General features: G+C 35.1%; 1 protein-coding gene across 4 annotated transcripts in view; it reads right to left on the bottom strand.

The window, feature by feature from the left end:
- Window positions 1–27,420, bottom strand: part of Diaph2 (diaphanous-related formin 2) — an 839,122-nt gene that overhangs the window by 575,246 nt on the left and 236,456 nt on the right. For all 4 annotated transcript variants that reach the window (NM_001427378.1, XM_087599848.1, XM_087599849.1 and 1 more), the window contains 6 exon segments: window positions 9,061–9,175; window positions 9,956–10,249; window positions 15,896–16,000; window positions 19,060–19,124; window positions 20,474–20,592; window positions 23,363–23,479. In NM_001427378.1, the coding sequence (NP_001414307.1) occupies window positions 9,061–9,175; window positions 9,956–10,249; window positions 15,896–16,000; window positions 19,060–19,124; window positions 20,474–20,592; window positions 23,363–23,479 (815 nt within the window).

Below are 27,420 nucleotides of genomic sequence, written 5' to 3'. Positions count from 1 at the left end.
TTCTATTAGTTTGAGTGTGTCTGGTTTGATGTGGAGGTCCTTGATCCACTTGGACTTAAGCTTTGTACAGGGTGATAAGCATGGATCGATCTGCATTCTTCTACATGTTGCCCTCCAGTTGAACCAGCACCATTTGCTGAAAATGCTATCTTTTTTCCATTGGATGGTTTTGGCTCCTTTGTCAAAAATCAAGTGACCATAGGTGTGTGGGTTCATTTCTGGGTCTTCAATTCTATTCCATTGGTCTATCTGTCTGTCTCTGTACCAATACCATGCAGTTTTTATCACTATTGCTCTGTAATACTGCTTGAGTTCAGGGATAGTGATTCCCCCTGAAGTCCTTTTATTGTTGGGGATAGCTCTAGCTATCCTGGGTTTTTTGTTATTCCAGATGAATTTGCAAATTGTTATGTCTAACTCTTTGAAGAATTGGATTGGTATTTTGATGGGGATTGCATTGAATCTGTAGATCGCTTTTGGTAAAATGGCCATTTTTACTATATTAATCCTGCCAATCCATGAGCATGGGAGATCTTTCCATCTTCTGAGGTCTTCTTCAATTTCTTTCCTCAGTGTCTTGAAGTTCTTATTGTACAGCTCTTTTACTTGCTTGGGTAAAGTCACACCGAGGTACTTTATATTATTTGGGTCTATTTTGAAGGGTGTCGTTTCCCTAATTTCTTTCTCGGCTTGTTTCTCTTTTGTATAGAGGAAGGCAACTGATTTATTTGAGTTAATTTTATACCCAGCCACTTTGCTGAAGTTGTTTATCAGGTTTAGTAGTTCTCTAGTGGAACTTTTGGGATCACTTAAATATACTATCAAATCATCTGCAAATAGTGATACTTTGACCTCTTCTTTTCCGATCTGTATCCACTTGATCTCCTTTTGTTGTCTGATTGCTCTGGCTAGAACTTCAAGAACTATATTGAATAAGTAGGGAGAGAGTGGGCAGCCTTGTCTAGTCCCTGATTTTAGTGGGATTGCTTCAAGTTTCTCTCCATTTAGTTTAATGTTAGCAACTGGTTTGCTGTATATGACTTTTACTATGTTCAGGTATGGGCCTTGAATTCCTATTCTTTCCAGGACTTTTATCATGAAGGGGTGTTGAATTTTGTCAAATGATTTCTCAGCGTCTAATGAAATGATCATGTGGTTTTGTTCTTTCAGTTTGTTTATATAATGGATCACGTTGATGGTTTTCCGTATATTAAACCATCCCTGCATGCCTGGGATGAAGCCTACTTGGTCATGGTGGATGATTGTTTTGATGTGCTCTTGAATTCGGTTTTCCAGAATTTTGTTGAGTATTTTCGCGTCGATATTCATAAGGGAACAAGTTTGTTTGACTCAACTTCAGCCGATGAGCTTGGTCACATATATGCAGAAAGTATGTGTGTCTGTGCCAATAATGAAGCCATATTCACCTTATTTTCTGCTATTAGGTTTGGGATTATAGCTGCAATCCTTTTATATATTCATTCAATAAACTTGCCATAGGCTCTAGTATAATCTAAGAAAACTAAAATAAACAATACTGTGAAGAGTGTATTCTAGTAGAAGTGCCATGTAAGTTATAGACAAAATGGTGGACAAGTTCCCAGAAAGATAGAGATCTTTACAACAGCTTTCAATCCAGGAACTAGGGAGAGTTAAAACACAAATTGCCTAGAAGTTAATAGATATTTAGAGACCCTTAAGAAGAAACTAAATCATTTGTGAAATGTTCTTCACATCTTAATGCCATCAACACAACAGTAGAGGCAGTGAAATGAACTTAGATTCAGCATGGAAAGGTGTCTCATGACATTGTATGATATCATGAAGCTCAAAATTTGGATTCCTGATATTTTGAAAAATAAATGGAAATATTTATGTGTGCGTGTGTGTTTGTGTGTGTGTGTGTGTGTGTGTGTGTCTGTGTGTGTGTGCATGTGTTTGTTTATATTCTCTTATTTTTCAGTTCAAAGAATAGCCAGGATCTCACGCATGTTAGATAAAACTACATCCCCACCACTAAATGTGAGTTCTACTGATCTGTTAATTGTAAGGATAATGTGTTATGTGCAAAATCAGATTAGCCTAATAATAATAATTGCAGAGATTAAAATGACTTCAACATGATGGGGCTTTGCAATGCATTAACCTGTTATATCTACAAAACAATATTTTAAAGTTACAACTTTGGATTAGATGTGATATTTCCCATAGAATATCTGAGATAATTCATAATGAGCATATAACCAAACATTTACTTTATATACAAAGTATTTCAAAGTAATGATATTAATAATAAAATCTACTAAAGACAATTTAAGGTCACTAGAAAACTGTTATGCTCATATTTATGATTCATGTATTTAAAAGAAATAAGTTTAAATGCATCAAAAATGGATTAGTACATAATTATGTATTATGTCTATTATGTATTATGTATATTCAATGCATCAGCCAGGTTGAATTTCTCTGTGCTAATGTACATATACTTTGCCAAACTCAGAAACTGCTTGCTCCTACTTCTTATACAAGATACAGTCTAATATTCATTTCATAAATATAATGCTCCATCATATCACAGAATGTTGTGTAGAAATGTTAAAATTTATATGCAAGTCAATGTAATTTAATTTGTCTAATCAATACAAACATAGCTAGAATAATGCCTCAAAATGTTTGACAATTTTTCATTTACAAACACTATCAAAAGAAGACCTATTATTATGCTTAGTTCATCTCAAAAGCAAATAAAGAAATACGAAGCATCTATAATGTTATGAATTTACCTCTAAACGTTCCTAATAAAAATTAATTTCATTATCTTATGTATATATCCCGTGTATTAATAAACCATCATTTGGCAAATAATGTCACAAAACTACATTCTTCCATTAATGATAAACAAACAAACAAACAAAAACAGAACCAAAATCATCACACCATTTTATCAGTGAATTATTCCATGGAAATAATTACAAAAGAGAAATAAACCTTAGTATTAGGAAAAATAACTATTTTCTTCAGAGAATAATTTACTACTTTTACCTCTGGTTCCTGCACTGAAGAAGTGCCTTTACTGCTAGGGTAATAGGATGACACATTTCACAAGATAATACAATATATGTGGTACTAGATCATTAACTGTGTGAAAAAGAGCTCTGTTAAACTATTCAACAAAATGAACAAATTACTAAGGGCAGAAAAGTCATTAAAACTCATTGCTATAACATAGGGAAGTCATTAAAAACAAACCTTGGCTCAAAGTCACATTCTTCTCATTTACTACCTCCAAAATCAAGACATATTCCTATAAAACAATAAACCATCTAGAGTTGAAATGACAACTAAATTAAATGTGGATTCACAAAATCACAGCTATTGAGATATATCAGAAGCTACATCATCATGCTATTGTTATAAGGATTGCCTTTATTATTTGTAGTCTTTGTCTTGATGGAATTAATGCCAGAAGTATTGAAATCTATATTGCAATCTGTAAGATCAGCTATTTTAAAATCCCCTTTCGTAGAATGCAGAAGGTAGTCTATCTCAACATCTCTCTAAGAAAGACAGGATCTCTGTCTCTAACAACCCTAATCTTATGCGAAAAAATACCAGAATAAACAAAGTGGGCATGCTATTTTAAATCAAAACTCTTAGTATGTTAAGAATGGGAGAAGAGGGCTAAGATGACAATGATAATCAAATTTACAGGAACCTAAATATGAATATATAATAAAGATAGGATTTAAAAGAAACTGAATGTTAATGTTGATAATGTTCTCCAAAAATCGACATGGTAAAAGCTAAGCCTCAAGGAGATGGTATTAAAAACATAGCATCTGGGGGCTGGGGATTTAGCTCAGTGGTAGAGCGCTTACCTAGGAAGCGCAAGGTCCTGGGTTCGGTCCCCAGCTCCGAAAAAAAGAACAAAAAAAAATGTAGCATCTGGAAGATGATTCTTTCACAAAGAATATCCCGGAAAGAAACCTTAGTCCGTCTACCACGTGAGAATAATTTAAAAGCATCCTCTACAAATTGCAGTGAATTTCTCATCTCCAGAACTGGAAGAAACGTGTGTCATTATGATAACAAATTGTTTAAGACACCATTACTCTGTAGACACATTAACACCATTGTATAAAGTGTATATATGATGAGACTGACAGCTTATTACTGTAAAGCCAATGTTCTGTATTATGAAAATGGACATAAATTAGATTTTACCATTCTTTTGTCTTTTAGTTTCTTCAATAAATATAGAAAAGTGTGTTAAGAAATAAAACAACATTAAATATTTTCAGGGCCAGACAGCTAAATTCAAAGTTTAAAAATTCAATTTAAAAGGTATTTTAGAAGAAAAATTAATAATTTTATATGTATATATACATACATCATTAAAATGTGTTCTGTGAAAATCTGATATTTTAAGTATTAAAAGTGAAATTTATCTGTTCTTAAATATTTATAAAACCTTATTTTCAGTTATTATTAAACCAAAGTAGCATTGTACAATATATTATTGACGAAGCTGTTTTATTAACCTCTTATGTTTATTTCTTATATTACCTCCAAGCAACATTAAAACCAAAGAAAATGCTTACAACTTCCAAACATGGACTATCTTTGTTCTTCCTAAAGCCCCTAGAGAACCCTAGAAATTCTAATTAGAATTAGCAGTTATAAGCTATACATTTCATTATTATTTCAATTTTAGTTAATATTAACAATCATTACTTTAACTCTTATGTAATATTATTATTATTATCTACAATTACTGCAGTTTTTTAAAGGCAAAAGAACACTATCATTAAAGTCTGAATGGTTATATATCTCCAAAGAGCATCTAACTGAATAAAATATAACTAGAAAGCATACAAATTCCAGCAGTTACAGATATATATATTCTTAAAGACTCCAGGAGTCTGAAAGACTTCGAAAGCTGCTCTCTTGTTTACCTAAATATGTATATCCATATAATGTTTATATTTCCTTATATAGAAAACATGTTGAATTACATTTTGTGTCATGGCAATATGATGGCCTATATGAGCTTAAATGTCACAATCAAGAAAATACAGCATTCAAAAACTAGGAGAACCCTTACAGAAGATAAAAGAATTCACACTATTTAAGAATATCATTGTATCTTGCCCAAGCTAATGAATTTGCAAGATCCTTCATTCAAACAAATGGGGATCAGGAATTAAGATTCCCACTGGAAATACCATGCCAGAAATGAAAAGGAATCTGAACCCAGAAGATTCATCCTCTAGAAAGAGTAGTGTTATACACATTTCATAGACTGGTATGACCTTTTCTATTAGTTATTAACAATGCTATAAAAACAAATTGGGGATGGAATAAGAATTTCTATCCAAGTCTGGCAAAACTGCTTATAAACTCACTTTTCATTTCTGTATTTCATCGGATTCTCTTACTTTCAGCGAATGTTTACATCTAAAGACAAGCTTTATAGCAAGTAGTTCTGCCCACATTAATGCAAAAAGAGCAAAGTGACATTCTTCACTGTGAAGTTCTCACCAAGTCTCCTCACTCCAAAACCAGCAGCTGCTGTCTGTGCTCTCAGCACAGTATGCGCTTCTCTTCTCCCCACTGTTAAGTTAATAGGAGACCAGAGGCGCAAAGCTGGCTCTAAAATTCCAGTTCAACCTAATTAATATATATAGTTTTGTAATAACCAGCTGAATTCGCACCAATAACAAAGAGTCAAGCTTTGATCACCAAATATTCAAACAAGGCAAATGTCTACATATGAAAAACTTCCAGATTTCTGCCTTTGTGTGTATGCTTAGCATACAAAAGACTGTTGTTTAAATAAATCTCTTCTGACCCCGGGTGTTACAAAATTCACGAGTAGTTCTTTGTTCAAATAAATTCAGTTAAGTTTCAGTCATCTAAATTTTTAATACTTTGCTAATGCTATTCCCTATCCAGAAAGACTTCTTTCCATCCTTCCCTATTGAAACTATACTGAAATGTTCAATAGTACCACCCCTGTATTATTCATTTCATTCTAATTCTACATTAGCTATATTCTGTGTCCCCACAGCTTCTGAATAAACGTTCAATATTCTAACATTTACTCCAACATGACAGAATATGATAATCTCCCTACCTCAGTCAATAGCTCATGAGTTAGTTTTCTGCAGCAAGGAGAAGAAAAGAATCAGCTGTCTCCCATGCACATACTAGGGATTTTACAAACTAACTAAATAAAATGGGATAATCCTGTCCTAAAATAGGAATAAACTACTTTTTACTGGAAGATTACAAATAACTTTCCCTAAAACTCTGAGAATAATTGAGTCAAACAGAAAGCATAAGTTCATGGAATTTTTCACATATTAAATATTTACAAACCTAAATATTATAGGTATTAAAACTGGTATATTAAAGCTTGGTTCTATTTAGCAACTCTCAGCTACTTTGAATTTTTAAACATTCTCCTGACAATACAGACTGGTAATGCTTTATAGTGCATTTAGTGAGAATGGAGACAGGCACTCTCCAAAGGCCTTGCAGTAGGGGGTAGTTCTCAAAAGGTTTTGGAACACTGAATCTAACGGCCTTGGAAATAGGTCTTAGAAACAATGGGTTGGTGGATAATTCCAGAATGGTGCTGATTGAGCTGCAATGAGCAGTAGAATAGAGAAGAAAGTGGTATCCTAACACCATGAGAGCCAGGGTAGGACAGCATAAGTTTGCTGGAACCAAAACCTCCTGCTGATTTCTTACTAAGCCTGCCATCTATTGACCAAATTATGAATCACGGCACTGTGAATGTCAAAAAATTACAACTAGGAATTTCAACAGGAAGACAATCAATACTTAAGAGGGTTAATTAAAGCATCAGTGATGGGTCACCAAAATTTGTTTGGTCTATTGCATCCCTGAACAGGATGTTCTATGATATTTAACTGATCCTGAAATGTCCCTTCAGAAATTAATCAATGATGCCAAATTGTTCCACTGTCCTTATATATATTTAAATACTCAAAATTAGCAAAAATAGGAGTAATGCCAAAAAGAAATTTGAAGAATTAAGTTTAAGGGGAATAAGAGAGGCAGCATTCACAGCAGTGAGTGCATAATTTGAATAATTTTGTTTATCTTCATTCTGGTTTGATTAGGTTTTGGCAGGAACATTAAGAATTACTTCTTTTATAACTGATTAGCTCTAGTAAGGACCACAAGGAAGGACAGTAAATTCTCTTCCCAAACAAACATTTGTAGTAATTGTCAGTAACAACAAAACACATATATACCCACCATCAGATAAACTAGAAAACCTAATGAACATTTACTAAGTATCTGTTAGATATCAAACAGTGAGTTTGAAAGGCAGTGACATATATAAAAGCTGATTTCATTTTCCTACCTAGTTAAACATTAGTCTATTCGCATTATGGATGAGTTAATTCACTCAGCGGAAGTTGCTTTTATTACAATTGAGGAAAGTAGATGCAACTCTTTTGTAACAGCCTTTTTAAAGTAGGCTGCAGTTTGTACTACCATTACTAACTTACTATTATAATGGGTTGATTTTAAAAGGAAACAGACACACACACACACACACACACACACACACACACACACACACTATTGAACATACTCCGCAGCCTACCTTATAATTTATCCTTGTTTCTAATCTTACTTTCTTCATTTGCAAAATACAGTATCTACACTTACTTATTCATTTGTATAAATGAGGCTAACTATAATTTTTATAAAACACACTTCACAGAAAAGCCAAACCGCAAGTGTTCCACATGAAAATATTCAAAGAAGCAAAGTGTGAAAATCAAGAAACAATATTTAAAATGGCCTGTGAACAGAAGAAAAGGTGTTCAACATAATTTTAAATAGAAAAAGTAAGCAAGTATGGCATCTCATGCTTGAAATCTGGAAGCTAAAATGTTTCCATGAACCCAAGGCCATTTTTGGTCTGCATACTAGCCTAGGATACAGAGTAATTTCTTTCTCAGTACCTTACCAAAGGAAAAAGTTATATGCCTAAACATTCAATATTTTCATCTACAACATGGGCAAAGGTTTTAGAGAAAAAAATACAGATTGAGGATCTAATTATCCAAAATATATAACATCAGAAGGTTTTCACCTTTTTAATTTTGTTATTAAAATAATATCTTGGGGATAAGATACAAGTTTAAACCAGAAATATGTTTGTTTCCTATATACATCTTAAAACAAACCACTATGTGGATACTTTATTATAGGTATGAATATGTGGTACTAAAGGAAAAATTTTACATGGGAAGATTACCAGAGCAAACAAGAAAAGAAGTAAAGGTAATAACAATTGTTTCAATGTCGAAGGTTTTCCGAACACTGTAATCAACACAGACCCCCTTGCTCTATAACTTCTGCAATAACTACTAAAATTAATAAAGTCAAATAAAATGCAAAAGAGCACAATGACATATTGTGAGACTTAACTGACTGGCATGCAAGACATATCTAAGACATTAAAGGTTTGTTCTTAAAGAAGAAATGCTATGGTTAAGTCCACAACAAAATTTTCTGACAATCAGATTTGGACATTAAATCAGAACATATTCTTATAACAAAAACTAGGAAATTCCCTGGGAAATAAGGTTGATGCATAATTAAAAATACATAAAGTGTAAGACCTACCACACTAGTCTTAGTCCAATATCATTCATATAGTTCAGAGGTATTAGTGTTCCATGATACAAATTTGTGTCACATGAGAAATCTACAAATTAATCTCTTGTTTCTCAGCAAAATGGCAATTTTATTAGGTATATCATAAATATAAAATAAATAATGGGAAAATTAATACTTTAAGTTAAATAATATTATTTATGCAACATTCAAATAAAAAAATTTTTTGGTAACAGAGTAAACTATAGCTAAAACATGAATATATTGATGGTTGACCTTGTTTACTGTGAGAAAACAATGCATTCATAATTCCTTAGCACATTTTACCAGAGAAATGAATTTTAGTACACTAGACACAAGAATTAATAATGTGTAAAAAAAATAAAAAGGTACCTTTCATCTGGGAAGGAAATGTCAAGGCCAATTTTGCAAAAAGATCTGGATTCTCATACTTCTCTTCTTTAAGTTTTAGCCAAACACAGTTTTCAGATAAGTCTCTAGGCTCAATCTAACACAAAAATAACACTGGTAAGTATTTATGTTGTGAATTCCTATTTGATTTTTAGACCAATTACATGCATTTGTTTACCTCTCCACTAAATCAATTTCAAATATATAAAATTACACTCTTAAATGTTCAGAAGAACGTTTCCGATTTGTTGCTATACTGAAAAGCTACCCAACAGCAAAGAGTAAAATACATATGAAAATGTCTACTGAAAACATCCTCAAAATAGTACAGTATATAACTCTCCAACCTATATATATTATACTTATAACTAGTTTTTAAAAAGCATTTGATATACAAAGTATTGGATTTTATTGTGTAATTTTAATACATGTACATTGCTTCCATTTACTCTTCCCCAAACCATCTTATCCGCCCATTTATTTGGGTCCCTTCCTTCCCACAATATTAAAGTATAAAATGACAAGAAAAAAAAAACTTTAACATTCTGGAAGGTCAAAACTACCAGACAACATGATATTAACAAACCATTATGTTGTGAAAGTAATAGTACTTGTGACATTATTTTCATTTCATTTTCTATTTAAAATATTTCCAATATGATTTTCCTTTGTATCTAGTATAATTCTAAGTATATGGTAAATTATGTAGGTCACCCATTTCAAGATGAAGGTAAGGTGGTAAAACCCACAGGGGAAAGCAATAATGCCAGTAAAAACCATCTTTATACTACCTGATGCGGACTCACAGAAATCCATTTTTCACACACATTTATCACTCACAGAAAAAACAAAAAGGGTTCTCGATTTATAATTTTACCTTGGACCAGTTGATCCTTTTCATGGATACCTCGGGGTTATACAGTTTTTTCTGCTTCATTCCATATGGTAGCTCAACTGGTCCTGGTAGGGAAGGAGTGATTCCTCCAGGGGGTGGTGGTAGAAGAGGTGCTCCAAACAAAGGTGGTGGTGGTGGTGCAGTACCAGGCAATGGTGGTGGTGGAGGAGGACCTACTCCTGGGAGTGGGGGTGGTGGTGGAGGAGGTGGTGGGCATGGCCCTGCACCTGGTAGTGGAGGTGGTGGAGGTGGCCCTGGAAATGCAGATCCAGGTCCCTAAAACAGAAACAAGGTAAATGCTCAAAAGAAAATAAAACACAAAGTATACATATACTTTTGATTTATTTTTTTAAGATTTCCAGATTATCCAGATTTATCAGAACCTATAATTGAGATTTTTGATACACACTGTGTAATTCATATAATGACTATTTCTACTAATATATCAATAGAAGAAAAGTTTGCAGTTTCTATGATTTGGGGGGGGGTCTAATATAAGGAAGCAATACCTTTCACTATAAATAAAACCAAATAGCATATGGCTTGGAACTGTTAGCCCAGATGATTAAAATTTGAACAAAGTATCACAAGGTCATGAACTCAAATCCATTGGGAAAGTATTCCACAGGACCAGTAAATCAGATGTCTTCAAATACTAATGATTAATACTAAATATCATCCATTTGCATACCAATATAAGTATATCAACATTTTACATCTATCAGTCCTTCTGTCCTTATTACAACCTTATAATGTAAATAGGACATTTGATGATATCTTTACCACAATGCTTATGATGAGGAAAATTAGTGCAAAAACCTGAAATGAAGGCTGAGAATATAGCTCATTTACTAGAGTTCTTGCATTACAGGGGGAAGCCTTAGGTTTGATCCTCAGCCCAGTAAATAAATAAAAAAATTAATAAATAAAACAAACAAACAAATGAACAGATGGACAAAAAGATAATCCAGGACACCAGACAGATATCTATCAGAAACACCACAGTGTAAAACAAGAAGGTTTCAGATAATGCAATCCTCTGCTACATATGCAGCAGGAGCCATGGTTCCCTCCAGGTGTACTCTTTGGTTGGTGCTTTAGTTCCAGGGAGCTACTGGGAGTCCATCAACTGATTTTGTTGTTCTTATGGGGTTGCAATTCCCTTCAGCTCCTTCAGGCCTTCCAGTGGGTGGGTGGGTGGGGAAGCACCCTCTTAGAGGCAAAGGGGAGGGGGGATTAGGTGGAGGATTTGCATATGGGAAACAAGGGAAGGCAGACAGCATTTGAAATGTCATCTTCAGTGAGATAACTCAGACTCAAAGGGACATGCAGAGTATGTTCTCACCAATAAGTGGATATTAGCCAAAAAAAAAAAAAAAAGGGTACAGTCCACAGAACACAAAAAAAAATCAACAAGCTGAAGGGCCCAAGTAAGAACCCCTCAGTCAAGAAAGCAACCACAAGAGGGAAGGGAGGGACAGGAGAGGAAAAGGGGATGGGAGTGGGGGGAGAGGGGAACATGATCTGGTATTGGGTAGAGGAAAAGGACTGAAGCCTTGATGGTCAGCAGAAAGAATGGAAACAGGCAATCTTGGGAGGAAGGAGGTTGGGAGGACCTTCCAGAATGTACAAGAGACCTGGGAAGTGAGACTCTCAGGACTCGAGATTGGGTGGGGGCTAGATGAAACTCCCTAAAGAGGATAGAGGGAACTTTTTGAACCCACCTCCAGCAGAAAGACAGGGAGGGCATCAAGTGAGGGATGGGGTTGCTATCCCACAAGTCAAAACTCTGACTCCTAATTTATCTTCTCTGTAGGAAATTCAGGGATAGAAATGGAGAAGCGCCTGAGGAAAAGGAGGTCCAAGGACAGGACCAAAGTAGGATCCAGCTCAAGGGGAGGCCCCAAGGCCTGACACTATTACTGAGGCTATGGGGCGTTCACAAAAAGGGACCTATCATGACTGCCCTCCAAAAGACCCAAAAAGCAGCTGAAAGAGTCAGATGCAGATATGTGCACCCAACCAAAGAACAGAAGTTTCTGACCCCTCTGTTGAATTAGGGAAAAGCTGGAGGAAGCTGAAGAGGAGGGCAACCATGTAGAAGGACCAGCAGCTTCAACTGACCTGGACTCCAGAGATCTCTCAGACACTGGATCACCAACCAGGCAGCATCACCAGCTGAGATAAGGCCCCCAACACATATACAGCAGAGGACTCCTGGGTCTGGGATCAGTTAAAGAAGATGCACCTAACCCTCAAGAGACTGGAGGCCCCAGGGAGATTAGAGTTCTGGTGGGGTGGGGAGTGAGGACATCCTTGTGAGGCGGAGGGTGTAGGTGAAAGCTGAGGTGGCATGGGATGTGGAACATTTGGAGGGTGGATTGGGAGGGGAATAAAATCTAGAGTGTAAAAGTAAATACAAAATTTAAAAAATGAAATGTAAATAAGTAGAATAACTAAGACGAAAGAAAAAACAGAGGATATGATAGAAAACTATGAACTTTCCCTGAAGCTGTGTGTTTCCAACTTAAAGGAACTTTGAATTTAGTAGTTATTGATGAAGATGTTTTGGGGGCTTGACTGCTAAATCCAAATTTTGATTACATTTTATTGTTTTTTATTTAATCAATAGACAACATGAAAGTTTTGAAAAGCAAAAAAAAAAAACAAAAAACAAACAAACAAAAAAACAAGAGGATATATATTTGAATGTGGTTCTCTTCTTTCTGTTCTACTCTCATAATGAAAGTATCATTTACCATGAGAATTAATTCATATACATGGTTCATAAGTGGAGAATAACTTCTTTTTACTGTCTGAAAGTAACCTCAGGCTTGTTCACTAATGGCAATTGATTACAAGAGGATAACACTACATCCCACATTAGATTTTAAGGATTAATTAAACTGTAAAACATCACTGATTACGACTGTTCTCTTTATAAAATGAACACAAAAATATTTCAAAGAAACTATCACCAATTAGTAGACAAAAATATTGCCTTTCATTAATTAATTTTTTTAATTTCATGGTATGGTGAATGTATTTTCAGCAGGAAGAAATCTTTCTATCTTGGCTAATATAAAATTCCTACTTGAACAACTTCCTATCCCAGTTAAATTATAAAGTATCTTTTAGAATAAAGAACTATTATAACAATTTTATTTATAAAATGCTTTAAAATTTAATTTATACTTAGATATGATTACAAAAATGTGTCCTATATAATGGTAACTAGTATTGATCAAACTTTACTCATATGTATAAATATTCATGATTATATGTTCACATATATAAATACATGTACATATATTTTTATACTCAAAAATGGCTTATTACTCTTGGAATGAAATCCTTTCCAGAAATCAGGAGGAATTGCACAAATGTGTAAATGACTGACTTTTACTCTTATGTAAGATTAATTAAATTATTAGAAAAATTCAATTTTAGAATTCTGTACATTATTTGACACGTATTTTGTATAATAAAGTTTGGTTCAAATACGAGAAATATACAATCTTTACATTAATGCAGAAAGGAAATGTAAATATTCAATAGACATTTTAAACAGCAGTCAATATTTTCTTCTATTAGATGTCAGTGATTTGTACAATCACAACCACAAATTCCTTAAAGTCGTTAAGACTGGAGGTACTATACAAAAGATCTTTAAAAACAGTACAAGTGCAAAAGGTTTGAACCCAAGTAAATATATGCTTTACAAAACTGAAGCCTCTCAGAATCAAATCATATTAGTTACTTCTTTCTTCATTTAATAATTAGGAGTCAAACAATCAGACTGGAGTTTAATGCAGTACAACAGTTGCTACTGCTTGTAGGGAATAATAGCACAATATGGGCTACACAGAAAGTTTCACACCAGCCTGTGTTGTAGAGTAAGAGGGTAACTCAAGAAAAAGAGGAGGAGGAGGAAGAGGAAGAAGAGGAGGAGGAGGAGAAGAAAAGGAAGAAGGAGAAAGAAAGAAAAGCTTCATCAAGATGAGATGAGTGATAGCATAAACTGGCTATTCTAACAGACACAAAATAACCACAGAAAGTATTGTACTTAGGCAAGCAAGGTAATACATCCCTTTAATATTCGCATTCAGGAGATGCATTCAGATAGCTTTCTGTGAGTGCAAGGCCAGCCTGTACTACACACAAAGTTGCAGGCTAACCAGAGCTACAAAATGAGTCTCTGTCTCAAATATAAAAATAAAAGCAGCAAAGGATACTATGGTCCAATGAGTCAATGAAGGTCGTGAGCTAGAAAGGTTTCTTCAGTGTAGGATATCTCACACTATCTAATAGGCTATCACATTTTGCAAATCTCTGAGAACTTGTTTAACCAATTTAAGTAGACTATGGAAAACTTTGTGAAAACTCATTGCAATATCTATAACCAGTACATGAGAAAGTTGGCAGAATGAAAAATATGGAGCTAGTAAGTTACAGATCTAATGGAAGGAAAGGAAATTTAACACCAGCAGACGTTGTAGTTAGGAGAGCAGTCAAATTCTAGGCTGCAGTGGGAGTAAAATATAAGGCAGCCCCTGCCAGAAGGTTTTAATATTTCTGATAAGGAGATTTTGTTTAATCCAAGATACAACAGGCAAGCACTGTACACAAAAAATTCTTCAATAATAATAATTTGAACAGCGTTCTATGGGGATTAATTTTCCATTGACATAAAACAAGAATTTGAGGAAGAAAGGACTATAGGCAGGAAGAAAAAAAAAGGAGACAATTAATAATAGCTCAGGCAAAATGTAATGGAAGTAGACATAAAAGCTGTATGGTTTGATGAAGAGGTGAAAAAGTCACTGAAAGAATTTAGATAAAACAAGAACTAAGGTCTTTTGTCCAGAAAAGGTCAGGCAAGAGAAAAATTCAAACTTTTTTATTAAGAAAATAGTGGTAAATTTTAAAACAAACAAAAATGGGGACTGAGCTGGTATAAGAAAAGAGAAGAGATCGAAAACATTGAATTTGATTTCAATACAAAAGAGTTGCCTATGGGGACAGCTGGAAGTGTAAGGTAGACTCAAAAGCTTTGACGCCTACTAAAAGGTGCTGTATGAACATAGGAAACTGAGTCAGACGCTTGGGCTAAGAGTACAAAGCAGAGAAAACTGCCAAGGGCAGAGAGAACACAGATATCTCGCCAGTAGGGAATGAAACAATGAGAGAAATCTAGTTTTCAGACAGGAGTAGCATAATACAGAAAGGAAAACAAAGACTGAAATAGTGTACATAAATGATATATGGGCTGTGGGTAAAAAGGGCACTACCATGCACACTTTGCAGCCTACCAGGGATTTTGGAAGTAACTGGTAAGCATACTATTAGAAAGAGATGAAATCAATCAACAACCACGTACTAGACATTAAATATTTAGAGGCAGCATCTTAAATTTCATATTATTCTTTTAAGCCACAACAGAAGTTGAGGGTATATGTAATTCTAAAGTATAGACATCTTAATTAAGAGGTATCTTTGTTTGTGTGCAAGGGAATGCAGGTAGAAATAAAGTGTCTTGGTTCTGAATTGAAGATAGTCTTGATTTAAAGATCTCAAGAAGTTTTTTGGATAATTAAAATTCATGAGCATTTCTATATTCTTTTTGAAGGAAAATACTATGCACACAATTTTTCACATCATCATGAAAATTTCATGTCACAAACAGTTTGGCTTGTATAATGTATTCTAGTAAAAATATTCAGGGCAGTTTGAGCAAATGAAGCCTTATTTATTTCCAAACATTAAAATGATTTACTGTCCTGGAAAAATCAAATCTGTACTTATTTCAACTAAAATGCAAAATTGTGAAGAACAACCCCAAGGTCTGTTTTCTTCTGACTAACAAGCTAACTTTCTCCACCAAAATCATTGTGACGTCAAGTCTACATTTTGTTTCATTACCTGGGCTTGAAGTTGCTGGATTTCTGATTCCAGTTCTTTGATTTTTTCATCTCTTTTCTGAATCTCTGCTTGAGCCTCCTGACGAGCTGTGAATTCTTCATCAAACTGCAATGACCACCATAAACGCATAGTTACTAACTAGTATGTGTTGGAGAAAGATTTAAACATTATGTAGTAAATATGTAGAACCATTTTTTCTTTCCTGACTTTAGAGAGATACGTAGAAATGTATTTTATTATTCTTCTGACAATTAAGCATCCACATATGTATAATTCTCCTTTTAAAAAACAGGAAAAAAAGAATGGACTATGAAGTCTCTCTTCACGTGAAATGGAAAGTAGATTGCTATAGGAAATTGAATCGTAGAATTAATAATGTTTATTGAAGATTTGCCACCATTCTTTTAAGTTTAGGTATAGTGTGCAACAGGAAAATATGAAAGGTATTTACAACTTCTAAGCATATTTAGTCTTTAAAAAGGTTGGGTTTTCACAATGATAAGAAGTATGTATATTGACACAAATTGGACTGGGAGATTACTGCTGTCACAATCTCCATTGCTTAGGACCCAAAAGCAGTAAAGCACAATCTCTGACAGTACAGTGATATACACTGATGTCCTATTCTCTATCTGATGGCTAACAAAACCCTCTTTAAACAACTGGAGAGGAAAATGAGGTGAGGAAGGATGGTTCTGAGTGTAGAAGTGCAGGGGCATAGCCTCAATTTGATCCTTGAATCACATAAGATGGCAGGAGTAAACTGAATTCTCTAGATTGTTCTCTAACTGATGGGCATGAGCAAATACATACCAGCAAGTGTACAAAAGTGGGGGGTGGCAAGAAGAGAGAGAGAGAAAAAAAGGGGGAGGACCCAAAATAAATAATTAAAAAATACATAAATACATACATACATCAAAAAGACAAAAAAGAGAGATGGAAAGAAAATGAGAAGTGAAAAGATGGGGTACTAAAGATCTTAACTCTACAAAAGGTGTATGTACGTTTACTGTGTCCAAGGTCCTACCTCAATGATTATTCTAAGCGACACAAGCTAGACACATATTTACAATGAATACTGTATAGGTTTTGCTACTAGAATTTTTATTTACTTTTTATTGCGCATGTGATCTCAGGTCATTTTATATATAGATTATCACAACAATATTATTTCTGTTTCTGAAAGTGATATATCTTATCACCCAGAATTGTACTTAAGGTGTATGAAATGATAGGGCAACACATTTCCTATTAATAAGTATCCATCCTCCTACAAGATATGACCTTCGGAAATTATTATAGAATGCTATCCTGGTAGGTTGGAAGAAAAACATGTCTGGGTAGACTGGTTGACAGTGTCTAAATCAAACCTGAAACACTGCTTAGTTACAGTTTTATTTATATCTGCTTGCATACTTGTAAATGCCTTACAGAGATTGGTAAAAATCTTTGCTAATGTAACTAAATTTAAAAAACCACAATAAATACATGAGGGGTAAGAGCAACAGCTCCTTCGGTGATCTCCTTTTCCTACTTCCCTGAGTAGATGTGGATCTTGGGCAGATAGAGTAATGCAAACGTATAATCTCTCACATTCAGGAAGCAGAGATATTAGGATCAATACACATTCAAAGCCAGCCTGGAATACATACTGAGTTCTAGGTCAAGAAGGGGACACAATGAAACTCAGTATCCAAAATCAAAATAAACAAACAACAAAAATAACAAAACAAAAGAAACAGAATTCTTTCAATACATTTTATACAATCAATATGATTTCCCTGAGTTGATAATCCTAACTCTTTTCTCAATGATAAATCATAATCATTTCTCAAAGTTAGTTTCTTCTATAGGAATTTTCAAATATACCATTTACACAAGCACACAATTTTTGCTTTTAATTTAATATTATATTAAATGTGAATATGCAGAATAGGAATAACACAAACCCAATTATGAAGAGGAGAAGTAGTCTTTTTCCAACTCCCTACTCTTTGACTCCCTTTTTAGTTATGACAAAAGCACAGTCCAAAGAGAAGTAGCTTACTTAGAGTCAGAGGGAAGTAGTGGAAATGCTGAGATTGGATCCTATAGCCACAGTCTAACGTTTTGGAGAACTAGGGATAGGGGTAAATATTATCAAAACATATTATACAAATATCAAAACGTTCAGAGACATAGTAAAAAGTAAAATTATTTTATGTTTAATGTAACTCAGAAGACAATGGATATAGGAAGTGACTAGGTGAATGCCACATATCCACTCTAAATATTGGCAATTAACAATGTTAGCAATCGTCACATTTCCCTATGATTTCAGGATAACTTGTGTAATGACAAGAAATTACAAAGATAGATTATCACAATGTGCTCCAATTTTGCCCACTAGTCAAATTTAAGGAGATTCTATGACATTCAATGAAAATTGAAGACATGTTATTGAAAATGAAAGTTTAATAAAGTTCTATTACAAAAAATATGCATTTGCCAACGACTGCATCACACAATCTCATTGTATTCAACTCAGCTGCTTATTATCTCTTCTAGGGCATGAACAAGCAAAAATATCTCTTCACATGTCCAGAAGTAACTCTAATATTTCCAGAGTTACAGCAAAAGTGATGGAGAAACCTCAAAGCTAAGTCGTAACTTTAAAGGAATGAGCAAATGTATGCACTTGCCTTCCTGTCAGTTGCCTGAATGCTGTTTCCCCCCTGCCTTTTGTTTGAATACTATCTCAAACCAAAAAGAAAGAGGGACACATACTAACATGCATGCTACCAAAATATTGTAATTTATCGAATTTCATCACCAGCTCAAATAAGACACCAAGTTTTTCCCAGATCTCCATGGAACTGTGTAGTATTAACTGAACACTAAAGGAAAGCAATGGAGGAATTTGCTTTGGTTGTTTGATTTTAACTATGTAAACTATCGGACCGATGATTTCATTTTGTTTATTATTAAGTATAATGTGACTAATGTTTTTCTTAACTAATGAATCAGGTTGATGAAGAGGGAATAGAAACTAACTAACCTTATTAGGAAATAAAACAATATTGCATAATGTTTGAATCTAGTAGTATAAAGTACTACAAAATTGAAAGGACAAGTTATAAAGTGACATGTTTTAAAAATCCGGATGACTTCTTTATACGTCTTACCTTCTTTGAAAATTCCATTGCTTTTTGCTCACTTTCTTCAACTTTTGCCTTGTTTACACAAGCATCTATTCAGGAGAATCAAAAATGATAAGAAATATATGACATGGAATCTTCAGCTAATTATGGCTGCCAGTATATGATTCTGTATTTTTCACATGAATTATTATTATTATTAAAGTCACATTAATATATACTATAATGTACATATCCTATCATGATTTCTTTCTTTAGGGTTAAAGCAAAAATACTCAACCATCCAAAATATTTTTTGATGAAATTATCACTGCACTGAAAGTCTTCAATTATAATTCAACTTTTAACACTACATAATTCTTTTAAAAAATACACATTATTTTGTTGACAGAGGTGGTAAAAAACTCCATGTTTAAGATAATAAAATTTCAAAATGATCTGCTAAAAAGCTGGGGGAGGAAAGTGCAGAGACATTCATCAGTTTAAGTTTTCCAGTAAAATATTTTACTTAACTTCTGATCTGAAACAAAATGCATCGTGTACAAAAAGAAAAAACTTACAATTGTAAGAATCTAGTTAATAAACATGATGAAAAACACATTTTGAGTCTAATGTTTCTACATTAACCCAATATTTCTCCAAAGGAAATTGAAACTTATGTCGGAGTTGCAGTTCTATACAAATGATACAGAACAGCTTTATTGCAACAGTTGAACTCTGGGAGAATGCAACTGACCACCAAGAAACATGAATTATATTATATTCTTACATGAATACTATTTCACAATATCAACGGATAAAAATCAAGACATGAAAAAAACAGAAATGAATCTCAAAATTATTCTTCATGTAAAAACACAAACACAGAGAATATGTGCTATGTGGTGCTACTTATATTACATTTCAGAAAAAGAACCTAGTGAGGGAAAACTAAGCTAAAATAACTAAATATATAACTAAACATATAAGAATTTTTAAGAATTATTACTTTTTCTTTTTATTAGATATTTTATTTATTTACATTTCAAATGTTAACCCCTCCATGAACCCTCTATCCCATCCTCCCTCCTCCACTTCTGTGAGGGTGCTCCCTCACCCACCCACCCACTCCTGCCTCCCTGCCCTGGCATTCCCCTACTCTGGGGCATCAAGCCTTCATAGGACCAAGGGTCTCTCCTCTCACTGATGCCCAAAAAGCTACATATGCAGCTGGAGTCATGGTTTCCTCCATATGTACCCTTTGGTTGGTGGTTTAGTTCCTGGGAGCTCTAGGGTGTCCGGTTGTCTATGAGGTTGCAAACTCCTTCAGCTCCCTCTCCTTTTTCTAACTCCTCCATTGGGAATAATATTTGAAATGTAAATACATAAAATATCCAGTAAAAAAGTGCTCAGGAGGCAGAAGGCGTGAGACATGAATGACAGCGAAGAGCATAACCCATACCTATGAGATGAGTGAAATCAAAGTCTATGCGTTGCCTGTACTTGAAGTCTGGATCCATGCCACTGCAGTGCAGCACTATCTGTGAAACACACTCCTCAATTATTTTATAATACTGTGGCCTGTACAAAGGAGAAAATATTTGAGAACGTTTTTCTACTTGCATCAATCAATTTTCTTATGAAGGAATTCAGAATGCAAAAAGAACTCAGGTTTTTTTTTTTTCCACTAGCGCCAAGAAGGAAATAATTCCACTAATATTTACACTTCTTTGGACAGAAAATATGACTAAGGCTTAAAGGCACTCTTAACATTAGGGGGCCAAATTGAGTGTGATGTAATTGATTGAAAGTATGTACAGACTTAATATTCTAGTTTGCAGGGATTGAAGCTTGTGTTCGAAAATACTTATCCACCTTATCTATCTATTTAAGGTATTGTTGCTAAAGTTAATGAAAGTTAAGTGATTCCTTAATACTAAATCTATGAGCACAGAAACAGTTATAAACAGCTACAAGTTGTCCTTTTCAAAAAAAAAATATGTTTCTTGGCCTTGGGTAGCAAGCAATGTCTTGAATTCAGTGCAGAACATTTACTCAGGACAGTCACACGAGCTTATAAAACTGGGCTGAGTCATTTCTTTTAAAGACTAATATGAAGACCTATGTAAGCAGAATATTTCTAAAAAATATCTGTTTTATAAAATCATATGCATTTAATATGCATAGCTACAGTTGCAATTTGTGTGATGTGTCAAAGGTTTTAAAACACACCATTTTTCTGTAATCTCCCAAGGTAATTTTGGCTTTAAAAATGACCACTGACTGGAAAAATAAAAATAAGGGACATTTTGCATTAAAATTTGCAGAAGACAAATCGTCATGTGCTAATAAATTCAACAGCACTTCAGAGAGATATTATGTAACACAAATTATGATATAAACATCTCTAAATATAGCTTGTCAAAGTACTAAAAACTTGAAAATATATAAAACAGACTCTAATTAATCTTCCGTGTATTTAATGGCTGTTACTAAGATTAAGAATGAAAAGAAATATGCATTGTGCATTGTGCCTTTAGGCTTTCAAACACCATCATCAGAGCCCGGGATATATTAGTCTTAACTTCACTCTGTGAATAACTAAGAACAACAGAACACTTCCTTTCATCTAATAGGTGAAATAAAAGTACATGGTATACCTCCACCCAAGAATATTATAAGGAGGAAAAGATTGTATGGGCTACAGCAATAGCTCAGTGAATTAGAGTACTAGCTGTATAGAATAGGGTGCAAATGAGGAGGATGTAAAAAGCCAGGGATGGTGATGATGCACATCTGTAAACCCAGATCTGCCTGCGGTGTTGACAGGAAGACTAGAGGAACTTATCAGCATTCCTCCAGTTTCAGTGAGAAAGACATTTTCACAAGATAATTTCACAGAAAATGTAGAGCATAATAACCAATTTGACCCCTTGCCTCTGTCTGCATTCACAAGAACATATCTAAACACATACTGTAGACAAACATACTTACACACAAAAACCTACTGCCATACAGACTACACACAGACACAAACAATTTTTTTTCAAAATATGTCATGTATGAATCATTTGTGGTTCATTAACATTTCCAGGAAATACATAATTCTTCACCAATCATATTACCAGAAACCTGAATAAGTATGACCACTGTATCTCCATTATGATGTATTACTACTTATAGTGATTTTTAGAAGGTATGGATTAGTTCTTTAAACATTTTTCTGTCTCCGCGACATCATAATGAAGATCAAATCATTGTATAAGCCTGAAGCAAAAAAATCCAATATGGTATTTTAGAATTGTCAAATTTTATTGCCAATACTATTCTGGTAGCAGTCCTTTTTAAATTATTACAGCAAGTTGTGAGAATTCAAAGAACCCAGTAGCCATAATAATAGTATAAAGCAATTATGAATAGCTTGCACTGTCATTAACATTAAGACCATGGTCATGAGCTTATAGATAATTTCAGTCTACTCATAAACCTGTTATTTTTAAAGTTTCTAGGTTTAATATATAGACAGAATCTATTATAAAACTCAAAACTTGGTTATTATCATATTCATTTTCTTTGACAAAAACTAAAATATATACAATAATATTTCCTAAATTTAAAGGTATTACATTTTTTAAAGGTTGATAAACAAGTGTTTATCTCATTTTCATTAAACTCACAATTTCTTCAAAAACAGAAATATCAAAACAACTAAAATGTAGGAAAGGTGTCAGAGTGTTACTTATGAATGATATCAATAATAATAATGATAATAGTAATAATAATAATAACAATAATAATAACCCTACACTATAGAACAAAATCAGTAAAAGAAACTGAGCCAAGGAATAATTATCAAGGATGGAAGACAAGGTTAAGACAATAATACAAACGAACCAATGAAACAAAGGCAATCGTTGTGACCAATGCTGTAAGAAGTTAGGAATATATACAAGAGAACATACTGAGAAGCCTTACTGAACACTATAAAAAGAAATGATAAAAGCTTACGTGTTAAAATAGACAAAAATTAAAAAAAAAATTCTTGCAGTTCCAATGTTTTCATTGGGTTGCCAGTATCAAGCAGAAAAATTCATTACAGACTTAATAATATATGACAGGTTAATTTCTGCTTAAATTCTGTTTGCTGGGGTGCATCACACTTGTATGCAGCTATCTTTTCTGGCCCAATTAAAATAAATGAATTCTTTTTTAAAATGTTGCCTAAAGTAGTAAATCCTTTATATTTTATGTACATAAAATGCATATATTTCCTTGGACCCACTACTTTGTTAACTTTCTTTTGATATCCAATTCAAGTTGTACATGTAGTCCTCTCAGATATGAATCTTACCTGATATAGTAATCATTTCTGATGAGCAGAAAATGTTGCAGAATGGATAATAAGTAACCTTCAGCAGCAGTGTCTTTCAGCATATTATAAAGAAGATGGAAGACTTCATTCATATCAGTAGAAAGTGAGTGAAGGAAAACAGCAAAGAATCTTGATGAATAGTACATTTATGACTGAAGTGGCTAATTTTTAAAAATCAAAAGTGTCACTTGGTTTCTATTATTGTTAATAATGCTTCAATTTCATGGTATAGCATTTAAACATCCAGAGCAAAAAAAAAATTAATCCTGTCATTAGAGAAAGAAGACAAAAGAAAATTTCCAAGACCCCTTGGGTGTCAACACATTCAATAATCAATCATTCATTATACTGTCAACTTCAGATAATAGCTGGGGCCATTCAAATGCGAAAGCCATCAATGAAAGAAGTTTTCCCTTGATCTGTCTCTGGTTCCAATAGAGAAACTGCTATTTTATATTTATTATCCGATAAAAGAAATGTCAAATAATCACTCAGCTATCAAAGATCACAAAACAAGTTTTATTCTAAATATCCAAATAAAATAAGCCTAAAATTATTTGTTCTCATATTTATTTTTCTAAAAAGAATATAAGAAAACCAGAAATTTCTTAAACAAAACTCAAGTTGTCTCAGGCTCTAGGATCAAGAATTGATAAATGGAACCTCATGAAATTGGAAAGCTTCTGTAAGGCAAAGGACATAATCAATAGGACAAATTGGCAACCAACAGATTGGGAAAAAGTCTTCACTAACTCCACATGCAATAGAGGACTAACATCCAAAATGTATAAATAACTCAAGAAGCTAACCACAAAGAAACAAAACAACCCAATCAAACAATGCTCTAGGGAACTAAACAGAGAATTCACAATAGAGGAATCTCAAAAGGCTGAGAAGCACTTAAAGAAATGTACAAAGTCCTTAGTGATCAGAGAAATACAAATCAAAATGACCCTGAGATTCCACCTCACACCAGTCAGAATGGCTAAGATCAAAAGCTCAGGTGACAGCAGATACTGGCGAGGATGCGGAGAAAGAGGAACACCCCTCCATTGTTGGTGGGATTGCAGACTGGTACAACCATTCTGGAAATCAGTCTGGAGGTTCCTCAGAAAATTGGACATTGAACTGCCTGAGGACCCAACTATACCTCTCTTGGGCATATACCCACAAGATGCCACAACATATAAAAAGACATGTGCTCCACTATGTTCATCGCAGCCTTATTTATAATAGCCAGAAGCTGGAAAGAACCCAGATACCCTTCTACAGAGGAATGGATACAGAAAATGTGGTACATCTACACAATGGAATATTACTTAGCTATCAAAAACAATGACTTTGTGAAATTCATAGGCAAATGGATGGAACTGGAAAATATCATCCTGAGTGAGGTAACCCAATCACAGAAAAACACACATGGTATGCACTCATTGATAAGTGGCTATTAGCCCAAATGCCTGAATTATCCTAGATGCGTAGAACACATGAAACTCAAGACGGAGGATCAAAATGTGAATGCTTCACTCCTTCTTTAAAAGGGGGAACAAGAATACCATTGGCAGGGAATAGAGAGGCAAAGATTAAAACAGAGACTGAAGGAACACCCCTTCAGAGCCTGCCCCACATGTGGCCCATACATATACAGCCACCCAATTAGATAAGATGGATGAAGCAAAGAAGTGCAGGCCGACAGGAGTCGGATGTAGATCTCTCCTGAGAGACACAGCCAGAATACAGCAAATACAGAGGCGAATGCCAGCAGCAAACCACTGAACTGAGAATAGGACCCCCGTTGAAGGAATCAGAGAAAGAACTGGAAGAGCTTGAAGGGGCTCGAGACCCCATATGAACAACAATGCCAAGCAACCAGAGCTTCCAGGGACTAAGCCACTACCTAAAGACTATACATGGACTGACCCTGGACTCTGACCTCATAGGTACAATGAATATCCTAGTAAGAGGACCAGTGGAAGGGGAAGTCCTTGGTCCTGCTACGACTGAAACCCCAGTGAACGTGATTGTTGGGGGGAGGGTGGCAATGGGGGGAGGGTGGGGAGGGGAACACCTATAAAGAAGGGGAGGGGGAGGGATTAGGGGGATGTTTGCCCGGAAACTGGGAAAGGGAATAACATTCGAAATGTAAATAAGAAATACTCGTTAATAAAAAAAAAAAGATGCCCCAACATATAACAGAGACACATGCTCCACTATGTTCATCGCAGCCTTATTTATAATAGCCCGAACCTGGAAAGGACCCAGATGCCCTTCAACAGAGGAATGGATACAGAAAATGTGATACATTTACACAATGGGTACTATTCTGTCATTAAATACAGTGACTTCATGCAATTCATAGGCAAATGGATGGAAGTAAAAAATATCATCCTGGGAGAGGTAACTCAGACCCAAAGGACATGCATGGTGTATACTCAGTACTAAGTGGATATTAGCCATAATGTACAGACAGAATACCTAGGATACAGCCCGCAGAAATAAGCGTGACAAATACAGAGGTGAATGCTAGCAGCAAACCACTGAACTGAGATCAGAACTCCCAACTGGAGGAATCAGAGAAAGGATTGAAAGAGCTGAAGGGGCTTGCAACCCCATAAGAATAACAATACCAACCAACCAGAAATCCCAGGGACTAGACCACTACCCAAAGAGTACACATGGACTGACCCATGACTCCAGCTGCATATGTAGCAGAGGATGGCCTTGTTGGGCACCAATGGAAGGAGAAGTCATTGGTCCTTCCAAGGCTGGACGCCCCCAGTGGAGGGAAATGTCGGGAGAGGCAGGAAGGGGTGTAGTTGGGGAAGGCAACACCCTTATAAAAGAAGGGGAGGGGGTGGTTTGGGGACTTTTGTCCAGGAAACCACGAAAGGGAATAATATTTGAGATGTAAATTTTTTAAAAATTCAATAATATATATTATTATATATCACAAAAACAAGCAAACAAACAAACAAAACTGAAAACACCAAACAGTGTACAAACTGAAGGGCCCAAGTGAAGATGCCTCAATCCCACTTGGGCAGGAGAAGAAAGCAGTCATGTTGGTGGGAGGAGCGACCTGGGTTGGAAAAGGGACCAAAAGGGGAAGAGGGGAGCATGAGCAGGGATTGGAATGGGGAAATAAGACTGAAGCCATGAGGGCCAGCAGAAAGATGGAAATAGATACCCACAGGAGGTAGGAGGTAGGGGAGCCTTCTAGAATATATCAGAGACCTGGGAGGTAAGAGACTCACTAGACTCAAAGGGAGAGACCTTAGATGAAGTGCCCTACAGTGTGAAGAGGGAACAAAGTAGAGTCCACCTCCAGTAGAAAGACAGGGCATCAAGTGGCGGCAAGAGGATGTCATCCCACAATCAAAAACGTTTAGACCCTGTCTAAAAGAACTGCAAGGTCAAAATACAGAAGAGCCTTCAAGAAAGGAGGTCAAATGAGAGGACTAAATTGGGACCGAGCTGAAGGGGAGGCCCCAAGGCCTGACACTATTACTGAGGCTATGGTGTGCTTACAAACAGGGCCTATCATAACTGCCCTGAAAGGCCAAACAAGCAAATGAAAGAGACAGATGCAGATACTTACACCCAACCAATAGACAGAAGTTGGCGACCTCTGTGGTTGAAATAGGGAAAAGGTGGAAAAACTGAAGGGGAAGGCATCACTATAAGGCCAACAGTCTCTGGGGGAGGGAGGGAGGGAGGGCCAGGGGAGGGAAAGGGAATAGGGCTGGGGGTAGAGGGTAACATGATATGGTACCGGGTGAGAAAAAAAGGACTGAATTACTGAGGGCAAGCAGAAAGAATGGAAACAGGAGACCTTGGGAGGAAGGAGGTTAGGAGGACCCTCCAGAATGTACCAGAGACCAGGGAGGTGGGAGACTGTCAGGACTCAAAGGGGGGACCCTAGATGAAATGCCCTACGGTGGGGAGAGGGAACTTTTTGAACCCACCTCCAACATTAAAGACAGGGCATCAAGGGAGGAATGGGGTTGCTATGCCACAGTCAAAACTCTGGCCCATAA

This window comes from Rattus norvegicus, chromosome X (assembly GCF_021556685.1).
Source record: "Rattus norvegicus strain SHRSP/BbbUtx chromosome X, alternate assembly SHRSP_T2T, whole genome shotgun sequence".
Classification (NCBI taxonomy): domain Eukaryota; kingdom Metazoa; phylum Chordata; class Mammalia; order Rodentia; family Muridae; genus Rattus; species Rattus norvegicus.
Note: the sequence above shows the minus strand (reverse complement) of the source record. Positions and strands in the feature narration are given on the sequence as shown.